Source organism: Malaclemys terrapin, chromosome 4 (genome assembly GCF_027887155.1).
Source record: "Malaclemys terrapin pileata isolate rMalTer1 chromosome 4, rMalTer1.hap1, whole genome shotgun sequence".
NCBI classification, from domain to species: domain Eukaryota; kingdom Metazoa; phylum Chordata; order Testudines; family Emydidae; genus Malaclemys; species Malaclemys terrapin.
In genome coordinates, this window is record NC_071508.1 from 55,319 (window position 1) to 74,420 (window position 19,102).

The window sequence follows — 19,102 nt, forward strand, 5'->3', positions numbered from 1 at the left end:
GCTGTCTATATGTGTGTATCAATTTTGTAGTTGAAGTTATGAATATTGGCTCTATACTGTCTGTATTTCAAACTTATGCTATGCTGCTGGATGACATTCCAGACAAACTGGTGTTAGCTCTGTCTAGCCTGCTTGATGGCCCATTAAGGACCATCAGCTACACAACTGAGCCATGGAGAGAAGGCAAATACGCCTTGAGACTCAGCAAAGTATGTAGGAACTTGCCCATGTGACTCCAGACTCCATTTTGCTGTAATTTTCCACAGTAAGAACAAAGAGATGTTCTTACACCTGGAAAAGACTATATAAGGCTGATGCCTCATCTCCATCTTGTCTTCAATCCTGCTTCATACCTCTGGAGGAACTTTGCTACAAGCTGAAGCTTTGAACAAAGGACTGAGGACCCATCCCAGCGGGGGATGTATTCCAGAGACTTGATTTGAACCTGCAGTTTATTCTATCGCTGCTGCAAGCCTGAACCAAGAACTTTGCCATTACTGTATGTAATTGATTCCATTTAACCAATTCTAACTCTCATCTCTATCTTTTTCCTTTTATGAATAAACCTTTAGATTTTAGATTCTAAAGGATTGGCAACAGCGTGATTTGTGGGTAAGATCTGATTTGTATATTGACCTGGGTCTGGGGCTTGGTCCTTTGGGATCAGGAGAACCTTTTTCTTTTACTGGGGTATTGGTTTTCATAACCATTTGTCCCCATAATGAGTGGCACTGGTGGTAATACTGGGAAACTGGAGTGTCTAAGGAGATTGCTTGTGAGACTTGCGGTTAGCCAGCGGGGTGAGACCGAAGTCCTCTTAGTCTGGCTGGTTTGGTTTGCCTTAGAGGTGGAGAAAAACCCAGCCTTGGGCTGTAACTGTTTGAGCAATTTGTCCTGCATTGGCACTCTCAGTTGGGTTCCGCCAGAACCGCATTGTCACAAGCGGATGCGACTGGAATATGACAGGGAGATGAGACTGAAAGAGCTCAAGTTAAGGCAGCAAGAACTGAAGCAGGAGTGGGAAGAAAAGGAGAAAAATGTCAGCATGAGCAGGACCAACGTCAGCATGAGCTGGAACTGGCCAGGCTGAGGAGCAGCGAGCCCCCATGTAGCGGGGTGGTTACCCCGCTCCTGCAGAGGGGTTTAAAACAGCCCTGGCAGAGGAATGGGGCAAAGGGAAAAGCTACTGGGCTGATTGGGGAAGTAGCCACAGCTGGGCCACGCCCCAATCAGGCCCCAGCTGGCCTGTATAAGAAGGCTGGGAGCCAGGAGCTTAACAGTCTCTCTCTCTGTCTTCTGAAGGAGAAGGGCCTGGCTGCAGGGAGCTAGACAGGGCACCTATAGTGGAGCAGGGCTGGGGAAAGGCTGAGGAGTTGGGGAGCTCCAGCCTGGATAGCCCCAGGCTGAGGCCTAGTGGAAGGCCAAGGGGTACTGGGGGTTGCAGAGGGCAGCCCAGGGCTAGGCCAAGGCAGCAGGTCCAAACCCTCCTTGCCAGTGATGAGTGGCCTATACTGCAGTCTGCCCCAGGGAGCGGGGGCTAGTTGGTGACTGGCAGTGGCCTAGTGCTGAGGCAAGATGGGGATAGTGGGTGGGAGTTCCCCTGGGAGGGGAGACCGAGCGTGTGGGTACTGCCAGGGGGCAGCACCCAGAGCAAGGGGCACCGGGGTCCTGGGAGGGACATGGGAGCCTGAGGAAGAGGACAGGTGGATCACCGGCCTGCAGAGGGCGCTCCAGAGGCTGGAGAGCTAATTCCCTGGACAACCAGCAGGAGGCGCCGCAGGGGTGAGTCCAGCCCTCTTACACCCCGGCTGCGGTGAGCGAGGGGGGACCCAAGACTGCAAAGAGCTTTGATAAGTGCTTCCTGGCCCCGCGTAAGGAGGGGGAGGACATGGAGACCTTCCTGACGGCCTTTGAGAATACCTGCGAGCTGCTCCAGGTTGACCCTGCAGACAGGCTCCAGTTTCTCATCCCCTCACTGGACCCCACAGCCAGGGAGGTGTACAGCCGACTGAAAGGGGCGGAGACAGGGGACTACGAACTGTTCAGAAAGGCCCTGCTCGGCGAGTTTGGGCTGAGCCCTGAGATGTACCGGGAAAGGTTCCGGAGTCAGCGTAAAACCCGTGAGGTCTCATACCTGCAACTAGCCAACCGGGCGCAGGGGTATGCCCGCAAGTGGACAGCTGGGGCCCAAACTATAGAGGACCTGCTTGACCTATTCGTACTGGAGCACGTGTATGAGCAGTGCCCATCCGACCTGAGGCGATGGTTGATGGACCAAAAGCCAGAGACCCCGCAGGCCAGTTGGCCGACCAGTTTGTGAACAGTCGGGCAGGGGATAACAGGGAGGAGTCCCAAAGGAACAGGCCCGCCACAACGCAGAGAGAGAGTCACCATGGGACCTCCCAGCAGGGAAATATGGAGAACGCCCACCAAAGGGGAACATCCAGCGTCAGGTCCATCCAACCCGCTCAAGGGGACCCATGGGACATGGGCTGCTATCACTGTGGCCAAAGGGGCCACATACGGGCCCAGTGCTTCAGGCTCAGGGACAGACTGAGCAGACCGAACCCACAGAGGGTTGACTGGGTAGAGACCCAGCCGGACGAGGGGCAGCATTCCCCGGCCAGGGGGGCTGGCAGCATACCACCTGCTAAGGAGGGAGGAGAGCTCCAGGACAGCTCCTCTGGGGGGCTGGATGCTCCAGACTCAGGGTTTTTGGTTTATACTGTAGGCGCGGGGCTGTCCCTGCGGAGAGAGTACCTTGTTCCCCTGGAGGTGGATGGGAGGAAGGTCAATGGATACTGGGATACAGGTGCAGAGGTGACACTGGCCCAGCCTGAGGTGGTGGCCCCAGACTGGGTGGTGCCCAACACCTACCTGACCCTGATGGGGGTGGGTGGGACCCCCATTCAAGGTGCCTGTGGTGAGGGTACACCTGAAGTGGGGGGCCAAGGAGGGCCCCAGGGATGTGGGGGTACACCACCATTTGCTCACTGAGGTGTTGATTGGGGGGGGGGGACGGGACCTGGAGGACTGGCTAAGCAACCCCCAGGGTGCCCTGGTTGTGACCCGCAGTCAGAGCCAGCAAGGGGCACTGTGCCCTGGCCTTGGGGAGGGTGCCTTGCCTGAGGCACAGGACCCTAACCTGGTGGGGAGGGAACACCCAGGGACATGGCTCAGGGAGGCTGCAGCTTCAGACCCAGCGGGCGAGAAAGAGCAGGTGGCCATCCCTGTCCCAGCTGCTGAGTTCCAGGCCGAGTTGCAGAGAGATCCCTCCTTGCGGAAGATAAGGGACCTGGCCGACCTCAATGCGGTACAGACCATGGGACGAGGTGGCCGGAAAAGGTTCCTGTGGGAGAAGGGGTACCTGTACCGAGAATGGGCTCCCCCAGGGAAAATGGAGTCAGGGGGGATCAGGAGGCAGCTGGTGGTACCCCAGAAGTATCGCCGCCAGCTGCTGTGCCGGGCCCATGACATTCCTCTCTCAGGGCACCAGGGAACCTGGCGTACCCAGCAGAGGCTGCTGCGGAGCTTTTACTGGCCTGGGGGCTTTGTTACTGTCCGACAGTACTGCGGATCCTGTGACCCCTGTCAGAGGGAGAGGAAGGCCCGGGACAAGGGGAAAACAGCTTTAGGACCCTTGCCCAGCATAGAGGAGCCTTTCCAGAGGGTGTCCCAGGTTCAAAGGGGGGCTCTGAACCAAGAGAGCCCAAATCACCGACCTCCAGACTGGAACGCTGGGAGAAGACCCCAGCCCAGTTGGAACCCCAGGGGTATTGGGGTGGGAAAAGGACACAGGCCGCATAAACCTTCCCACATGCGAACTACGAGTGCCATGGAGCAACCCCGACCTAAGGGGAGGCGTAAAACTGGAGGGGCCTGGTGTAATTCTCACCAAGGAATGGGAGGGATGCTGGGGCATCCACGGGAACGGGGGTAGGTTCGAACTTCCCCGGGTCACTGGCTAAAGTGACCCCACTCAGTTCGGTCTCGAAGGGAGGAGAGATGTGACGAACTGGGACTGTCCTTACTGTGGTCTTTGACTGCTGACAGGGGAGTGTGGCTAGGATAGTCTTCATTGGGGGATGGGAGACTGACCGACTGGAGAATACCTGAGCATGTAACATGAGCACCCAGGAAGGGGTTAGAGGCCAGGTGACACCTTTGCCGGGGAACTGAACAAAGGCTGTGGGAGGGGTCGCTGAAGGGAGAGTTTTTCAGGAGCTGGCTGGTGATATGGCTGGGAGGCAGACGGGGCTCTGACCTCCCAAGGGGCTGGGGTGCCCTGGGACCCCAAAGATGGTCCTAACTGAGAGGGGTCCTGTTGTCTGTGCCTGCAAGACCTGTCTTGGACTGTATTCCTGTCGTCTAAATAAACCTTTTGCTTTACTGGCTGGCAGAGAGTCATGGTGAATTGCAGGAAGCCGGGGGTGCAGGGCCCTGAGTCCCCCATACTCTGTGACAGATGTATTAACAGGTGTGTTGTGAGCAAGACACAAGAAGTCATTCTTCTGCTCTACTCTGCGCTGGTTAGGCCTCAACTGGAGTATTCTGTCCAGTTCTGGGCACTGCATTTCAAGAAAGATGTGGAGAAATTGGAGAGGGTCCAGAGAAGAGCAACAAGAATCATTAAAGGTCTTGAGAACATGACCTATGAAGGAAGGCTGAAAGAATTGGGTTTGTTTAGTTTGGAAAAGAGAAGACTGAGGGGGGACATGATAGCAGTTTTCAGGTATCTAAAAGGGTGTCATAAGGAGGAGGGAGAACTTGTTCACCTTAGCCTCTAAGGATAGAACAAGAAGCAATGGGCTTAAACTGCAGCAAGGGAAGTTTAGGTTGGACATTAGGAAAAAGTTTCTAACTGTCAGGGTGGTTAAACACTGGAATAAATTGCCTAGGGAGGTTGTGGAATCTCCATCTCTGGAGATATTTAAGAGTAGGTTAGATAAATGTCCATCAGGGATGGTCTAGACAGTATTTGTTCCTGCCATGAGGGCAGGGGACTGGACTCGATGACCTCTCGAGGTCCCTTCCAGTCCTTGAATCTATGACAGAGCCCGGCGGGGACAGAGTGAGAACAGGACAGGCCCAGACAGATGGAGCTTTGTGAACAAGCTGCACTGGACAACTCAGTTCTCCACTGGCTGTGGCTCCCTGACTGGCAGGAGCTCACCGAGAGACACAGGGAGGCTGGTGCCCAGAGGCCCCTTCTCAGAATTGTGGGGCCATGTGGCTCCCCCGATGACAAGCTAGGCCTAGGCCTTGTAAATAATAGGGGCATTCCCAAAGGGTTTGGATAAAAGACGGAGCATCCAACCCACCATAGCTCTGTGACACTGAGCACCCTGGTTAACATGGGAATGAGAGGAGGTGTCTGGGGAGATAGCCGGGGTACCCTGGTTACCATGGGAATGAAAGGAGGCAGCTGGGGTTACCCTGGTACCCTGGTTACCGTGGGAATGAGAGGAGGCAGCTGAGGGATACCCAGGGTATGGGAGCCTGGCACTGACCTTGATGAACATCTTGTTGCTGACAGCTGCGCGGGAGGCCTTGGCGGGGGAGCAGTATACGGACATGGACTTCCTGTCGCGGGAGAACTCCAGGGTGAACTCCTTCTTCATCAGCTGCTTAATCACCTGGGGGGGCAGAACAGGGGCTAATGGGGGAGCAGTGACCCCCAAAAAGCACTGGACATGGAGCCCAGGGCAGCTCCTCCCCCTGACTCAGGGACCACAGGGAAAATGAGACCAGACCAGGAGAGTGTGTCCCTCTGGGGAGCCCAGCACAACAGGTCTCCTGCTGGGCCAGGTAGGGGGGCAGAGTGGGGGGGCAAATGCTCAGAGATGCAGGCATTGGCATGATGGGGAGGGGGCATTGAGGGGTCCTGGAGGGGGCAGTGGGGTGGTATCTGGGGCAAAGGTCCTAGTGGATGAACACTTACAGAGTTGCAGGCATTGGCACGCTCCACCTTGGACAGGCTCCGCACATCTGTGTTGAAAACATTCATCTTCTCCACCAGGCAGGTCAGCGCCGTCTCGGTGGCTTCCCCCACCTTCTCATAGGCACCCTTGGCCTGGAAGTACATGCAGCAGGTCAGGGACGGGTGTGTCCAGGCAGCAGGGTGGGCATGCAGGATCTGGGTAATACTGGCAGGTGGGCAGCAAGATGGGGGATGCAGGTGGCTCAGGTAGGGATGGCACTAGACTAAATGTTACCCCAGGAGAGGAGCATCTTCAGCCCCCCCACATTTGTTAAACTTCTGAATACCTTATATTTTATTGCATTTGTAGCCCATTTCACAACTTTGAAGCACAATGTGTATGCATGATTTATCCCCGTCATATAAGACGATAAATTTGCACACTAGGATCTGTAAAATCTGTATTTATTCAGGCAATATATAGGCAAATAAAAAAATTGTTTCCTCTAAACTTATAGAAACTTTTTAATTTTAAGAATAACTGAAATGTACTAACATCAAGAAATTGAACTGTGCACTGACATTGGGTGGACATATATTAAATAGTGTTACAGTAGTTGACAGGGTTAGAATGTTAACCCTAGTTCTTTGGTTCAAAAGGTCGCTTTTCTCGCCTTTGCCCTTGCAAACTGAAGCACAGCGTCAGAGAGATCCAAAGACTGGCCAATGGTATTTTCAAGTGATAAAACAGCAAGCGATGTCAATCTCTCGTTGGCCGTCATTGATCCAAGATGTGTTTTAATGAGCCTGAGTTTTGAAAAGATGCACTCAGCACTCACGACTGTGACCGGCAGCGTGAGCAGACTCCTCAAAGCTATCCACACATTAGGAAAAGAGTCTTTTAGCTCTGCATCATGAATGAATTGGAGAAGTTGGATTGGAGAGCGCGTCCCAAGTGGTAAAATGTTATGGATGTTGTCCAATTTGACATAGAAGTCTTTGTCATTGACGTCCGATATTCCCCATGTGTCAGTGTCCAGTGAAGGTCTGTACAATTGTTCAAGAGTGTTTTCCTGTCCGCCAGCAGGTTATTAAGGTCATACCACCCCCCCCACCCCCCAGATCTTTTCGTGGTGCTTCACTTGTCCAAACCTTTCTTCATTGGACACTCGAGCAGTGTCAATGAGTGAGCAAAAAACCTCCCTCTTGAATTTTTCTTCTGAGGATCCCATCACCTAATCTCTACCCTCGTAACCAAACTGTCTCTTCTTCCAGTGAATACGAGTTTCCTTTAAGACAGGCTCAACTCCTAAGTTTTCTGCCATTTCTTTGGCAGCAGTGATGACATCTTCAAATCCTTGGTCTCTTTTGGCCACAGCGAAATCAAGGCAGCTTCTCATCAAAGTAGCGATTGCAATGTCCATCGATTGAGTTTCTAATGCCGTGCTTACAACGCTTGCTTGGAACAGGATATTGGGCCAAACTACAATTGAGACCATTGCACTCATGCTGCATTCCAGTCTTGGCTTTACTCGACTGTGCCAATTCCGTCAGTCATTGTAAACCTCAGTCACTTGGTACCCCACTGCCTCACACTGTCAATGTGACTCTCCCAGCGAGTGTCACTTAATGGCTTCACAGTTAGATTCGTAAAACTGTCCGTGAGGATCTTCCGCCTGATAGTTGATGCTGAAAACCAGACGTATATCCTCTGCAATACTCCAAAGAGAGATACTGAATCTAAAGATGACGACGCTGCATCTGACATAACCAGGTTGAGGGAATGGCAGCCACAAGGCATGAAGAAAGCCCTTGGATTCAGTGCAAGGAACCTTGCCTGAAAACCATTGTTTCTTCCCTTGATGTTCATGCCATTGGCGTAGGTGTGGCCACAGCAGTCCTGAAGCTTTCATAGAATCACAGAATATCAGGGTTGGAAGGGACCTCAGGACATCATCTAGTCCAACCCCCTGCTCAAAGCAGGATCAATCCCCAACTAAATCATCCCAGCCAGGGCTTTGTCAAGCCAGGCCTTAAAAACCTCTAAGGATGGAGATTCCACCACCTCCCTAGGTAACCCATTCCAGTGCTTCACCACCCTCCTAGTGAAATAGTTTTTTCCTAATATCCAACCTAAACCTCCCCCACTGCAACTTGAGACCATTACTCCTTTTTCTGTCATCTGCTACCACTGAGAACAGCTGAGCTCCATCCTCTTTGGAACCCTCCTTCAGGTAGTTGAAGGCTGCTATCAAATCCCCCCTCACTCTTCTCTTCTGCAAACTAAATAAGCCCAGTTCCCTCAGCCTCTCCCTATAAGTCATGTGCCCCAGCCCCCTAATAATTTTTGTTGCCCTCCACTGGACTCTCTCCAATTTGTCCACATCCTTTCTGTAGTGGGAGGCCCAAAACTGGATGCAATACTCCAGATGTGGCCTGACCAGTGCTGAATAGAGGGGAATAATCACTTCCCTCGATCTGTTCATAATGCTCCTACTAATGCAGCCCAATATGCCATTAGCTTTCTTGGCAACAAGGGCACACTGTTGATTCCTATCCAGCTTCTCGTCCACTGTAACCCCCAGGTCCTTTTCTGCAGAACTGCTGCTTAGCCAGTTGGTCCACAGCCTGTAGCAGTGCCTGGGATTCTTCCATCCTAAGTGCAGGACCCTGCACTTGTCTGTCATCAGATTTATTTTGGCCCAATCCTCCAATTTGTCTAGGTCACTCTGGGCCTTATCCCGACCCTCCTGCATATCTACCTCTCCCTCCAGCTTAGTGTCATCTGCGACCTTGCTGAGGGTGCAATCTCATCTTATTTTATTCTCATTCAAAACATTCATAAATAGTTCTGTTAGGCCTTTTTCCAGGAGAGTCAGCCACAGACCGGAAACAGATGCAGTGTTCCTTCACGTGGATACAACCGTCCTCGTTGTCAGCAAATCTGACTGTGACTGGCGGGAGTGCAGCCCCTTATTACAGCATAGAACTTCGCTTTGTTGAGCTAGATCAATATGGTATGAAGCACCTTCCTTCCCATCAAGTTAATCAATTCATTTTGAATTGTTTTGCTACAGTAATGGTCCATTGCTTCTTTTCAAACTACTCATCGTAGGTGCTCAGGCATGACATCGTCATATTTCCCAAGGAGCTCTACCAAACCGAGGAAATTACCGTTATGTTCAATGAACAACTTATGCGAGCAGCCCCGGAAAGATAAATTATTCTTTGTAAGGAAGAGCAGCGGTGTAGTTGGGGGGTGGGGGAGTAGGGAGGGCATTGTCCCCCGTCCCCCCCCCAAAAGAGGTGAGGGGGGAAGAGTTACATGGGGTCATGTGTCATTTCACGCCCCCATTTCTGCGAGCACGAGGGGCTCTGTCCTTCCCATACTGTGCCTCCCCCTCCCACCCTCTGCACATGGAGCAGCTGTTCTCCAGGTCTCTGCCTTGGCAGCTGCATGCTGCCTCCTGGGTCCTAATGCCTGCCTGTTTCCTGTACAAGCGTGAGTGCCTGTGGGGGCAGGGGCAGGGCAAGAGGTGGGGTGGAGGAAAGAGACAGTGCAGAAGGGGGTGGGATGTGGCAGGGGAAGAGAAAGGGAGGGATATGGGGACAGTGTGTAGTGGAAGTGGGAGGGGACAGGGAAGAGAAGGGGATAGGGGAATGGGCGGTGGGGGGTGGGAAGCAGGAGCTTGGCATGTAGCGTCCCCAGGACAGCAGCAGCAGCAGCCCCAGCAGGGAGCAGCAACGCAGCAGCTGGCGCTCCCCTTTTAAGCCGTCCTGTCCCCCAAGCCAGTGAGCCAAGGGAACTGGCTTCAGTGTGTGGTTTGCCGCCCCCCCCCCCCATATAACAGTCAGTCTATGCCTATGAGAAAGAGGGTAATTGAGATCAGACGCTCGAGCACGTTCCTCCAATGCTGCGTTGCTACATTACTAATGCGCTGGTTTTCTGCACCTGTGCAGTTATTTAGCTTGAGCCTGGACTCGACCTCCATCCATTTGGAGTAGGCTGTAAAATGGCTGAGAGACTTTTCATGTTGTGTTGCTTCAGAACATCAGCTAAGTTATGCCAGTAACTGTACCCAGAAAATGCAAGCAACAAGTTGGCATTCTTGTCAAATGTTTTGCAACAAAACCAGAACACTTTGTCAGTTGCTTTCAAGTAAACTAGCCAACGCCGATTCAGTTTCTCACCATTCTCGAGCACTCTATCGCAGCATGACTTTGAGAAGTGTCGTTTCTGCTCATTTACTGGAAATATCATATCCTCAATTTTCCCTGGCCCCATTCAAAATTGTATGATCCATATTGGCAAAGTTTAGGATCGCTGGCCATAAAGCAAGATCCGATGTATCGAGTTGTGGTGTGCAATTTTTCTCACTGCTGTTTCATCGTGGGAAGCTGATTCTTCTTTATCGTTTCTCTCCTTTTCATGTAAACCACATTCTTCTTTATCTTCACTCGCCTTTATGCTGCCAGGAAAACTGGATGACTGTCCACCACTTTCCTCACATTTCCATTGCTTATCTTCCGGTAAATCCGCTAATTCCTTAGTAATAGGACTTCCATCATTTCTTGTTACTAACGACAAAAACAGCACTCTGAGCCCAGCGCCCCACAAGCCTGACACCCCAGGGTGTCGCCTGGACTGCCTATCCCTAAATCTAGCCCTGGGCCCAGGTAGGAGTGAGAAGGATGGGGGTGAGGGTGACCCAGGAGAGGGGAATCCAAGGTGATCCAGGCAGGATAGGGAATTTGGGGTGCAGGATGACCTGGGGGGTGCAGGATGATTCAGCGGGGTGGGGTATGCGGCGTGCAGGGGGACCTGGGGGGTGCAGGGGGACCAAGGCAGGTCAGGAATGGGGGGTGCAGGGGGACCCAGGCAGGGCATGTGGGGTGCAGGGTAACCCAGTTGGAGTGGGAAATGGGGGGGTGCAGGATGACCTGGGGGATGCAGGGTGACCCATGTGGGGTGGAGAATGGGGGGTTCAGGGTGAGCCAGGTGCAGTGGGAAATGGGGGGGGTGCAGGGAGACCTGGGGGGTTCAGGGTGACTCAGGCAGGGCAGGGAATGGGAGGATGCAAGGTGATCTGGGAGGTGCAGGGTGGTCCAGGTAGGATGCGGGGCGTTCACCTCATTGTAATCCAGGGAGGAGTCATTGCAGAGGGCACAGATAGTGGCCAGTTCAACCAGCCCATCGTACTGCCCAGCCTTCACATGCTTGTCACTCTTCAGTCTGCAGAGACACAGGGAAGGGGAGTGAGGGGGAGATGAGATGTGGGGAAGAAAGGGGGGTGCACAGAGATGGGGAGGGGAGGCAGGGACACACAGAAATGGGGAGAGAGGGGTGCACAGAGATGAGGGAGAGAGGGGACACCAACTGGCAGCAACAGAAGGATGATGACAAGTTTTCACAGAGGGGTGGTCAGAGGCAGAGTGGAGTCATGGGGATGCTGGGAGTGTGGGGGTTGCACGGTGGCTGAGGATACTGGGGGTCAGGGTCATGGGAGATGCTGGAGTTAGGGATGTCGGGGTCATGGGGGATGCTGGGGCTGGGAGTGTCAGGGTGTGACAACCTGTACCCCCACGTTTAACACTTTTATATGGTTATGATATATTTTGTACAAAGTATATCTTGTGAGGTATAATTTAAAAACTCATAATATAATGAACATCATTGTCCCGTTAAAATGTATGTAGAAGCACTGCATGTAAAATGATGAGATTTTACTATATGTGTGTGGCTAAAATATGATATAATTCTGGAGAACACTCATAGACTAGCTCCCCAGAAAAAAACCAAAAGGAATGAGCACAAGTGCTAGAGAGCCATTACCTGTTTAATCAGGCATTCAAAAGAAGGGGGGAAGGTATAGGCAAAAGAATTTACAATTCATATGAAGGACAGTTTGCAGACTACGTATGCAATGGAACTGCCTAACCCCATGACTCAGCAAGGATTTTTCCAGCACAAGGGGTTGGGGTATAAGAATAGAGAACACACAAATTACCACTCCTCCCCCACCTCCACTCACGGCAGTAAGATCGCTTGAAAGACAATAGGAGAACTGGCGGGGGGGGGGGTCCTGGTTGGGAGGCTTTCCAGTTAGCACGGACTGCTGAAAGTTTTGGGTGAGAGAAACCTTTTTGGTTTAAAACTATTAGCCTGGGTAAAATTCTTCTGTAACCTATTCTGACCTTTGTGCCTTAACACTTATAATCACTTAACTCTCTCATTTTCTGGTTAATAAACTGGTTTTATTGTTTTATCTAAACCAGTTGAAGTGTTTGGGGAATCTCTAGTCAGGTTAACAAAGGCTGGTGCGCGATCATTCCCTTTGATGGAATGATGAACTATTCACGAGCGTACACTGTTCAGGGTGGGAGTTCTGAGCAGTGTAAGATGCACATTTCTGGGGTGCAAGGCTGGGGCTAAGAATTTGCAGGTCATAGTTCAGGAGTGGTTGGGAGCCCCTTCATGTAACTTTGCTGGGAGTGACTGTACATGCTCATGGCTGTGTGCGCGCAGAGCCTAGAGAGGCTGCTTGTCATTGGCAAGGCCGTGTAAGAGGCACCGTGGGCTGGAGAGTTAAGGGGACACAGCAGTTTAGTGGTTCAGATTGTACCCTGGGGTGTGTCACATAGGGGTCACGGGGCATGCTGGGGTTAGGGGTATGTCAGGGGACAGAGGGTGCTGGGGTTGGGGATGTCAAGGGCCATGGTGAATGTTGGGGTCAGGGAAATGCTGGGGGTCCGGAGATGTTGGGGATGGCAGGGACCATGAGGGATGCTGAGGTTGGGAGTGTCAGGGTACGTGGGATGTCAGGAGGATATCGGGGGTCACTCACACTTCTCCCTCAGGGGCGTAGGTGGAACCAGTAATGCTGAACTCATTCAGGGAACAGACATCTCCCTCCACCTTCTCAACGACAAACATCTGCCAAGAGACAGAGAGAGACAGGTCAGGGCGGGCGGTCCAAGGGGCTGTGGGGTGGGAACACATGGGGGGGGGGCTGTCCAGGGAGGGGGGCGCCCCTTACCTTGCACACAGACATTTGGTTGGTGGTGAGGGTGCCGGTCTTGTCAGAGCAGATGACTGAGGTGCAGCCCAGCGTCTCCACAGACGGCAGGCTCCGGACAATGGCGTTCTTCTTGGCCATGCGGCGGGTGCCCAGGGCCAGGCAGGTGGTGATGACGGCGGGGAGACCTGCAGGGGAGGGGAGCAGAGGTTAACGCCCAGCATGTTACCATGGAGTGACTGCCAGCGCCTGTTCTGGACCGGGAAGGAGCACGGCTGGGAACAGCTGGAATCTGTTCACCTCCAGAGGGCTGCAGCAAGGGCTGCTGGGACTCAGAAGGAGCCCGGACACAGGGCCCCTGGAATGGCTCCGAAGGGCAGGCAGACACCAGCCCCGCAGCCCGCCGCACAGACTGACCTTCAGGAATGGCGGCCACGGCCAGGGCCACGGCGATCTTGAAGTAGTAGATGGCACCGCGGATCCAGGAGCCGCCGTGGACTGGGTCGTTGAAGTGGCCAATATTGATAAGCCAGACGGCCACGCAGATGAGCGAGATGACCTTGGAGAGCTGCTCCCCGAACTCATCCAGCTTCTGCTGCAGCGGCGTCTTCTCCTGCTCCGTGGCCGCCATCTGATCCCGGATCTTCCCGATCTCGGTGCTCACCCCCGTGGCAATGACAATGCCCACAGCCTTGCCAGCTGCCACGTTGGTGCCCTGCAGGGGAGGCAGCGAGGGGTTTTGGCAGGGGAGGAGAAGCAGAGGCACCAACAACGAGTGTGCATGGAGACCCTGTGGAGCCCAGGACAGGGGACCGGGGCAAGGCTCTGTCTGTCCTGCAGGCTTGGGGGCACTGGTGACCCCCAGGGGCAGGTCTCTAGTCTGGGGGTGACCCTGGGCTGTAGCTTTTGGTTGTGGGGGTGCAGGGTGGGAGTGACCCTGGGGGTAGCTCTCTGGCTGGGTGCAGGGTGGGGATAACCCAGGGGTAGCTCTCTGGCTGGGTGCAGGGTGGGGATAACCCGGGGGGTAGCTCTCTGGCTGGGTGCGGGGGGGGGGATGACCTGGGGGGTAGCTCTCTGGCTGGGTGCAGGGTGGCGATAACCCGGGGGGTAGCTCTCTGGCTGGGTGCAGGGGGGGGGTGACCCGGGGGGTAGCTCTCTGGCTGGGTGCAGGGGGGGGGTGACCCGGGAGGTAGCTCTCTGGCTGGGTGCAGGGTGGGGGTGACTCCAGCTGGGGTGTGGGGTGGGGATAACACGAAGCAGGGGATTTTCTTAATGGTTTTCATGAACACTGAGTGCCTCAGTTTCCCTGCATGCTGCGTGTGTAACAGGGGGGTGGGTGAGGGGGTTTGTTGTTGCAGAAGACCAGGTGTGACCTCGCCTAGCGGCCTGGACCCCAGACAATGGCCTGGAGCTTGGGTACCCTAGCAACTGGTGACCGTGAACCCTCCCGGCCCCCTAGCTTGGAAGTCAGCCAGTTCAGGCCACTGGGAGGACAATGGGCTGCGAAGAGAGGATCCCGGTGACCTGACCAGCCGGTTCCAGCCAGAGGGGAACAAAGGATGGAAGAGAGGGGGTCCCATGTGACCTGTTTGCCCAGGACCGAACACAAAGGATGAGGAGGGGCCGAGGGGGGAGGTGATCTAGGAGGCTCAGCTGGAAGGAGGGGGCTGCTGGACTTGGGGGAGAGAGAACAGCCAGAGTCCACCTGGATGGGGACAGACCCAGCTGGCCGGGGCTGAGACTGGCCAGGCCCGAGGGCCCTGAGAACTGCCTGGGGTAGGTTCAGACGCTCAATAAACCTCCTGTGTGACGCTGGCTGAGAGTCGCTGTAGGCTACAGAGTGGGGGGCATCGCTCCCTCTGGGAGTGGAGGCCCCGGGGGTCCAGAGCGAGGGGACTCCCTGAGGGGGTCCATGGCAGAGACAGTCGTGCTGAAGGCTGAGAAAGGTACAGCTCCAGGAGGCGTCGGAGCCCAGGGCTTAACCCCTGAGACAGAGGGGACCCCGAGAAGGGCTGTCACACTGAAGGGGGGTCCTCCCAGGGACCATATGGAGCCAAGAGAGCACAGGGCCTGGGAGTCCATGACAGAAGGTGACCTGGGGGGCAACTCTCTGGCTGGGAGGCCAGAGGGGCAGCCCTCAGCATGGGGGGAGTGATATTCAGGCCCTTGTGCAACACTCACCGAGAAGAGCATGTTCTTCTTGTCCTGGTTGACAGCGCGAGGGTCTGGGATAGGGTCCGTGTGCTTGATAACAGAGACAGACTCACCTGCAGGAGGAGCAGAGAGGGCTGAGCACATGGGACGAGGGCACCGGGAGTCCTGCCAGACAGACACCCAGACATCCCCACCACATGGACAGATGGGCACCCACAGACGCAAACAGGCCCAGACACACGGCCACACAGGGAGCAGAACAGGAACTTAGAGATGCCCTCCACCCCCGCACGACCCACTCACCCACCGACCGACACACAGACACAGTCAGAGAGGCAAAGTCACCCAGAAAGACACCCCTACCCACACACAGTGACACATACACAAACACCTCCCAGACACCCCCCCCCAGACCCACATAGACCAGCTACAGTGACTACAGTTACACCCCAGGGCTACAGACTCACAATCACAAGCTTGAATTTCTTTTGGCTGCCCCGCAGTTCTATCCCTCCCAGCCCAGTTTTGCCGCCCTTAGGCCCCCAGCCCAGGTCTTTCCCACTCTAGACCAGCCCCCACCCCAGTTCTTTTCCCCTCAGCCCAGCTCTCCAGGCTGGTTCTGCCCCCCCTCCTGCTCCCGCCAGGCCCTGTACCTGTCAGGATGGACTGGTCCACACGCAGGGTGGTGGATTTGATGGAGAGGAGCCGGATGTCAGCTGGCACCTTGTCACCCACTGCAGGGAGAGACACAGGACACACTGTGATGGATGGACAAGGGGGAAGGGGTGTCCCCACTACCAGAGTCTGGGGGGCAGACCCTGCACCCCACCCCCTTTCAACAGGGCTGCAGGGGACGCTCAGGGCAAAAGGGTGAGGGGGTTGTGTGACTTTGGGTTGAGAGTATTGGAGCAGCAGCCGGGGGGACACAGCCCCTGGGTGTCAGCAACACACAACACCAGGAGAATGCACAGCGGGAGGGAGCCAGACAGCCAGGGGTGTGGAGGAGGTTATACAGGGAGAGGAAATGCTGGATCTTCTCTCCCTGTCCACCCCTAGCTGGGGCACCAGCCCCTCTATTTCAGCCGGGGATCAGCCCCCCCGGCAGTGTAACCCTAGCTGCCCCCCTGCGCTGGGACCCTTCCTGTCAGCTCAGTAAGTGTCTCCCTCCTCCCCCTCCCCGGTGCCTTCTATGTCCTGCCGCCCCTGTCCTCGTAAACCTGGCTCATCACATTCCTGCCGCCCCGGCCGCTTGGCACTGCCCATAGAAGGAGCGCCCGGCGCCTCAGCCCCCCCCCCCCCCTTTGCCCAGGGTGCTCTCAAGGAGATGGCGAGGTCAGAGCTCCCTGCTGGCTGGCTGGCACAGCTGGGGGGCACTAGGAAGGGGGATATAAGGTCATCCCCCCCAGCCTGCAGGGAGGGGCGGAGACGGGGTTGGTGCGGGGGATACAGGGTCTCTCCCCCCAGGCTGGGGGGGCAGTGGCATGATAGGAGTGTTGGCTGCAGCCCAGGCCCCGGAACACCTGTCACTGAACAAGTGCAGTGCAAAGGGGATTCCACGGGGCTCCGCTTTCAGCCGGGGCCAGGGACTGTCTGTTCCCAAACACCCGCCTCCCAGCACAGGGAGAATGAGGCTGTGTCTGCCCCATGAGCTGGGGTCAGGGCAGGCCGGGGCCAGGCAGTAAACAAGGCTGAGAGCTGCTGGGAGGCCCTGCTTAGCCAGCCCCCACAGCCCCTGACACCCTCGCAGAGGGGAAGGGTGAGGAGCGTTGGGGATCCTCCAAGGGCATTGTGGGTAATCATGGCAACAGCATGATTCGGACGTCACCCCTGACCCTTCAACCTTCAGTGCACAGGGTGTGTTTAACTGTTGCCCTGAGGATGCCCCCTGCCCTTTACCCCATGGTGCCTTCGGCACCTTGAACCCCATGTGAACCCCATGTGCTCATGGACACACTCACCAGCCACCTCGGCAATGTCGCCAGGGACCATGTCCCGGGCCTTGATTCTCTGCACAGATTTCCTGTCTGCACGGTACACCTTGCCCATCTCGGGTTCATACTCCTTCAGGGCCTCGATGGCATTTTCAGCGTTCCTCTCCTGCCAGGGCAGCACAAACAGTCATGCCCACCTGCCCACAACCCCCCAGGATCTGGGTGTACTGAGACCCCCTCAACCAGCACTGACATATGGGTTGGGATGCAGGGGGCTGTTTATACAGCGATCCGTCGCTTGGTGTTGAGGTGCGGCCACCTCTGGGGTGGGGCACTGGGGCTGTTTACACAGGGGCCCATGGCCGGTGCCAAGATGCAGCCCCCTTCTGGGATGAGACACTGATGTCAGTGACCCCTTCTAAGTCGCCTGCTCTATCTCCTGGGTCACTTCAGCAGTCTCCCATCCAGGTACTGATCTGGCCTGACCCTGCTTAGCACACAGAGGGGGTGGTCGCTGGCCCCTGGTTACCTGCCAGACTCCTACAATGGCATTGGCGATGAGGATCAGGAGAATGACGAATGGCTCCACGAATGCAGTGACTGTCTCCTCGCCTTCCTCAAACCAGGCCAGCACCTATGAGGGGCAGAGCCACAGCAGGGTCATGCCTGTGTGACCTACAGCACAGCACAAGTCACCCTTCCCATCCCATGGCTGGAGAGCTACACCCCTTCCTTCCCCTCCTCCACAGAGCTACACAAACCCAGAGTGCTACACCTTTCCCATCCACATGGCCAGGGAGTTACAGCTCTCCCTTCCCCTCCTCCACAGAACTACACCATCCTAGCCACATACAGAGTGCTACACCCCTCTGACCTACATGGCCAGGGAGTTACAGCCCTCCCCCTCCCCGCCTCCACAGAGCTACACCCTCCCACACACACACCACACACCCTTGAATGCTACACCCCTTCCACCCACAGCCATAGCACCAGAGCTTCACCATCACCCTCCCCCGCCCCCAGAGTTCTACACCCCTCCCACCCACATGACCAGAGAGCTACACTTCTTACTTCCCCTCCACCTCCACAGAGCTACACCCTTCTCACCCACATGGCCAGAGAGATACATCACCCCCCTGCATTATACTCTTCCACACGCACACACACAATTACACACTCACACAGTGCTGCACCCCTCCCCTCTCCTCCACAGAGCTACGCCCTCCCCCCACAGAGAGCTACACCCACTTAGACACACAGCCAGAGTGCTACACCCTTCACACCACATAGCAAAAGTGCTACACCCCTCCACAACTTTACACCTCCCCCAGACACACACACAGTTCTACACCTTCTCTGTCTCTCACACCACACACACATAGTGCTACACCCCTCTCCTTCCCCCACCTAGCTACACACTCGCACACCTCCCACAGATGCCCAGAGCGCTACAGCTTCTTAGACACACTGCCAGAGCACTATAGCCCCTCCACTCCCCCAGAACTACATGTCTCTCTCTCACATACATCCCACACAGAACTACACACACACACACACACACACCATGAACACTACACCCCAGCCCATGCACTCGGCAGGGCCGGCTCCAGGCACCAGCTTACCAAGCAGGTGCTTGGGGCGGCCACTTCAGAGAGGGGCGGCACGTCTACTGTTCAGCGGCAATTCGGCGGACGGTCCCTCACTCCTGCTCAGAGCAAAGGACCTCCTGCCGAATTGCCACCGCAGATTGCGATCACAGCTTTTTTTTTTTTGGCTGCTTGGGGCGGCCAAAACCCTGGAGCTGGCCCTGGCACTCGGAGCGTTATAGTCCTTCCCATTCGCACACACAGTGCACAACACCCTGCCTCATACTCCCTCAGGTAGCTACCTAGCTCCCAAAACTCATTACTCTCTTGGGTATTTCTATTACAATGGAATCTTGCCCCAGGTGCTGCACAGACCTCAACTGAGATCAGGAGTCCCCCTTAAGCCAGGGGTTTTCAAACTGGGGGTTGGGACCCCTCAGGGGGTCACGAGGTTATTACATGGGGGGGTCATGAGCTGTCAGCTTCCACCCCAAA

The 19,102-nt window shown here is 55.3% G+C and overlaps 1 protein-coding gene across 1 annotated transcript in view; it reads right to left on the reverse strand.

Annotated features, from left to right (window-relative positions):
- Positions 1 to 19,102, reverse strand: part of LOC128837264 (sarcoplasmic/endoplasmic reticulum calcium ATPase 1-like) — a 42,191-nt gene that overhangs the window by 14,235 nt on the left and 8,854 nt on the right. Inside the window, exons 4-13 of the mRNA XM_054028279.1 lie at positions 17,551 to 17,655; positions 17,049 to 17,187; positions 15,744 to 15,824; positions 15,118 to 15,203; positions 13,354 to 13,651; positions 12,958 to 13,124; positions 12,766 to 12,854; positions 11,051 to 11,153; positions 5,942 to 6,073; positions 5,511 to 5,636 (exon numbers count right to left, since the gene is read on the reverse strand). Of these exons, the coding sequence (XP_053884254.1) occupies positions 5,511 to 5,636; positions 5,942 to 6,073; positions 11,051 to 11,153; positions 12,766 to 12,854; positions 12,958 to 13,124; positions 13,354 to 13,651; positions 15,118 to 15,203; positions 15,744 to 15,824; positions 17,049 to 17,187; positions 17,551 to 17,655 (1,326 nt within the window). The remainder of the gene's footprint in view (positions 1 to 5,510; positions 5,637 to 5,941; positions 6,074 to 11,050; positions 11,154 to 12,765; positions 12,855 to 12,957; positions 13,125 to 13,353; positions 13,652 to 15,117; positions 15,204 to 15,743; positions 15,825 to 17,048; positions 17,188 to 17,550; positions 17,656 to 19,102) is intronic.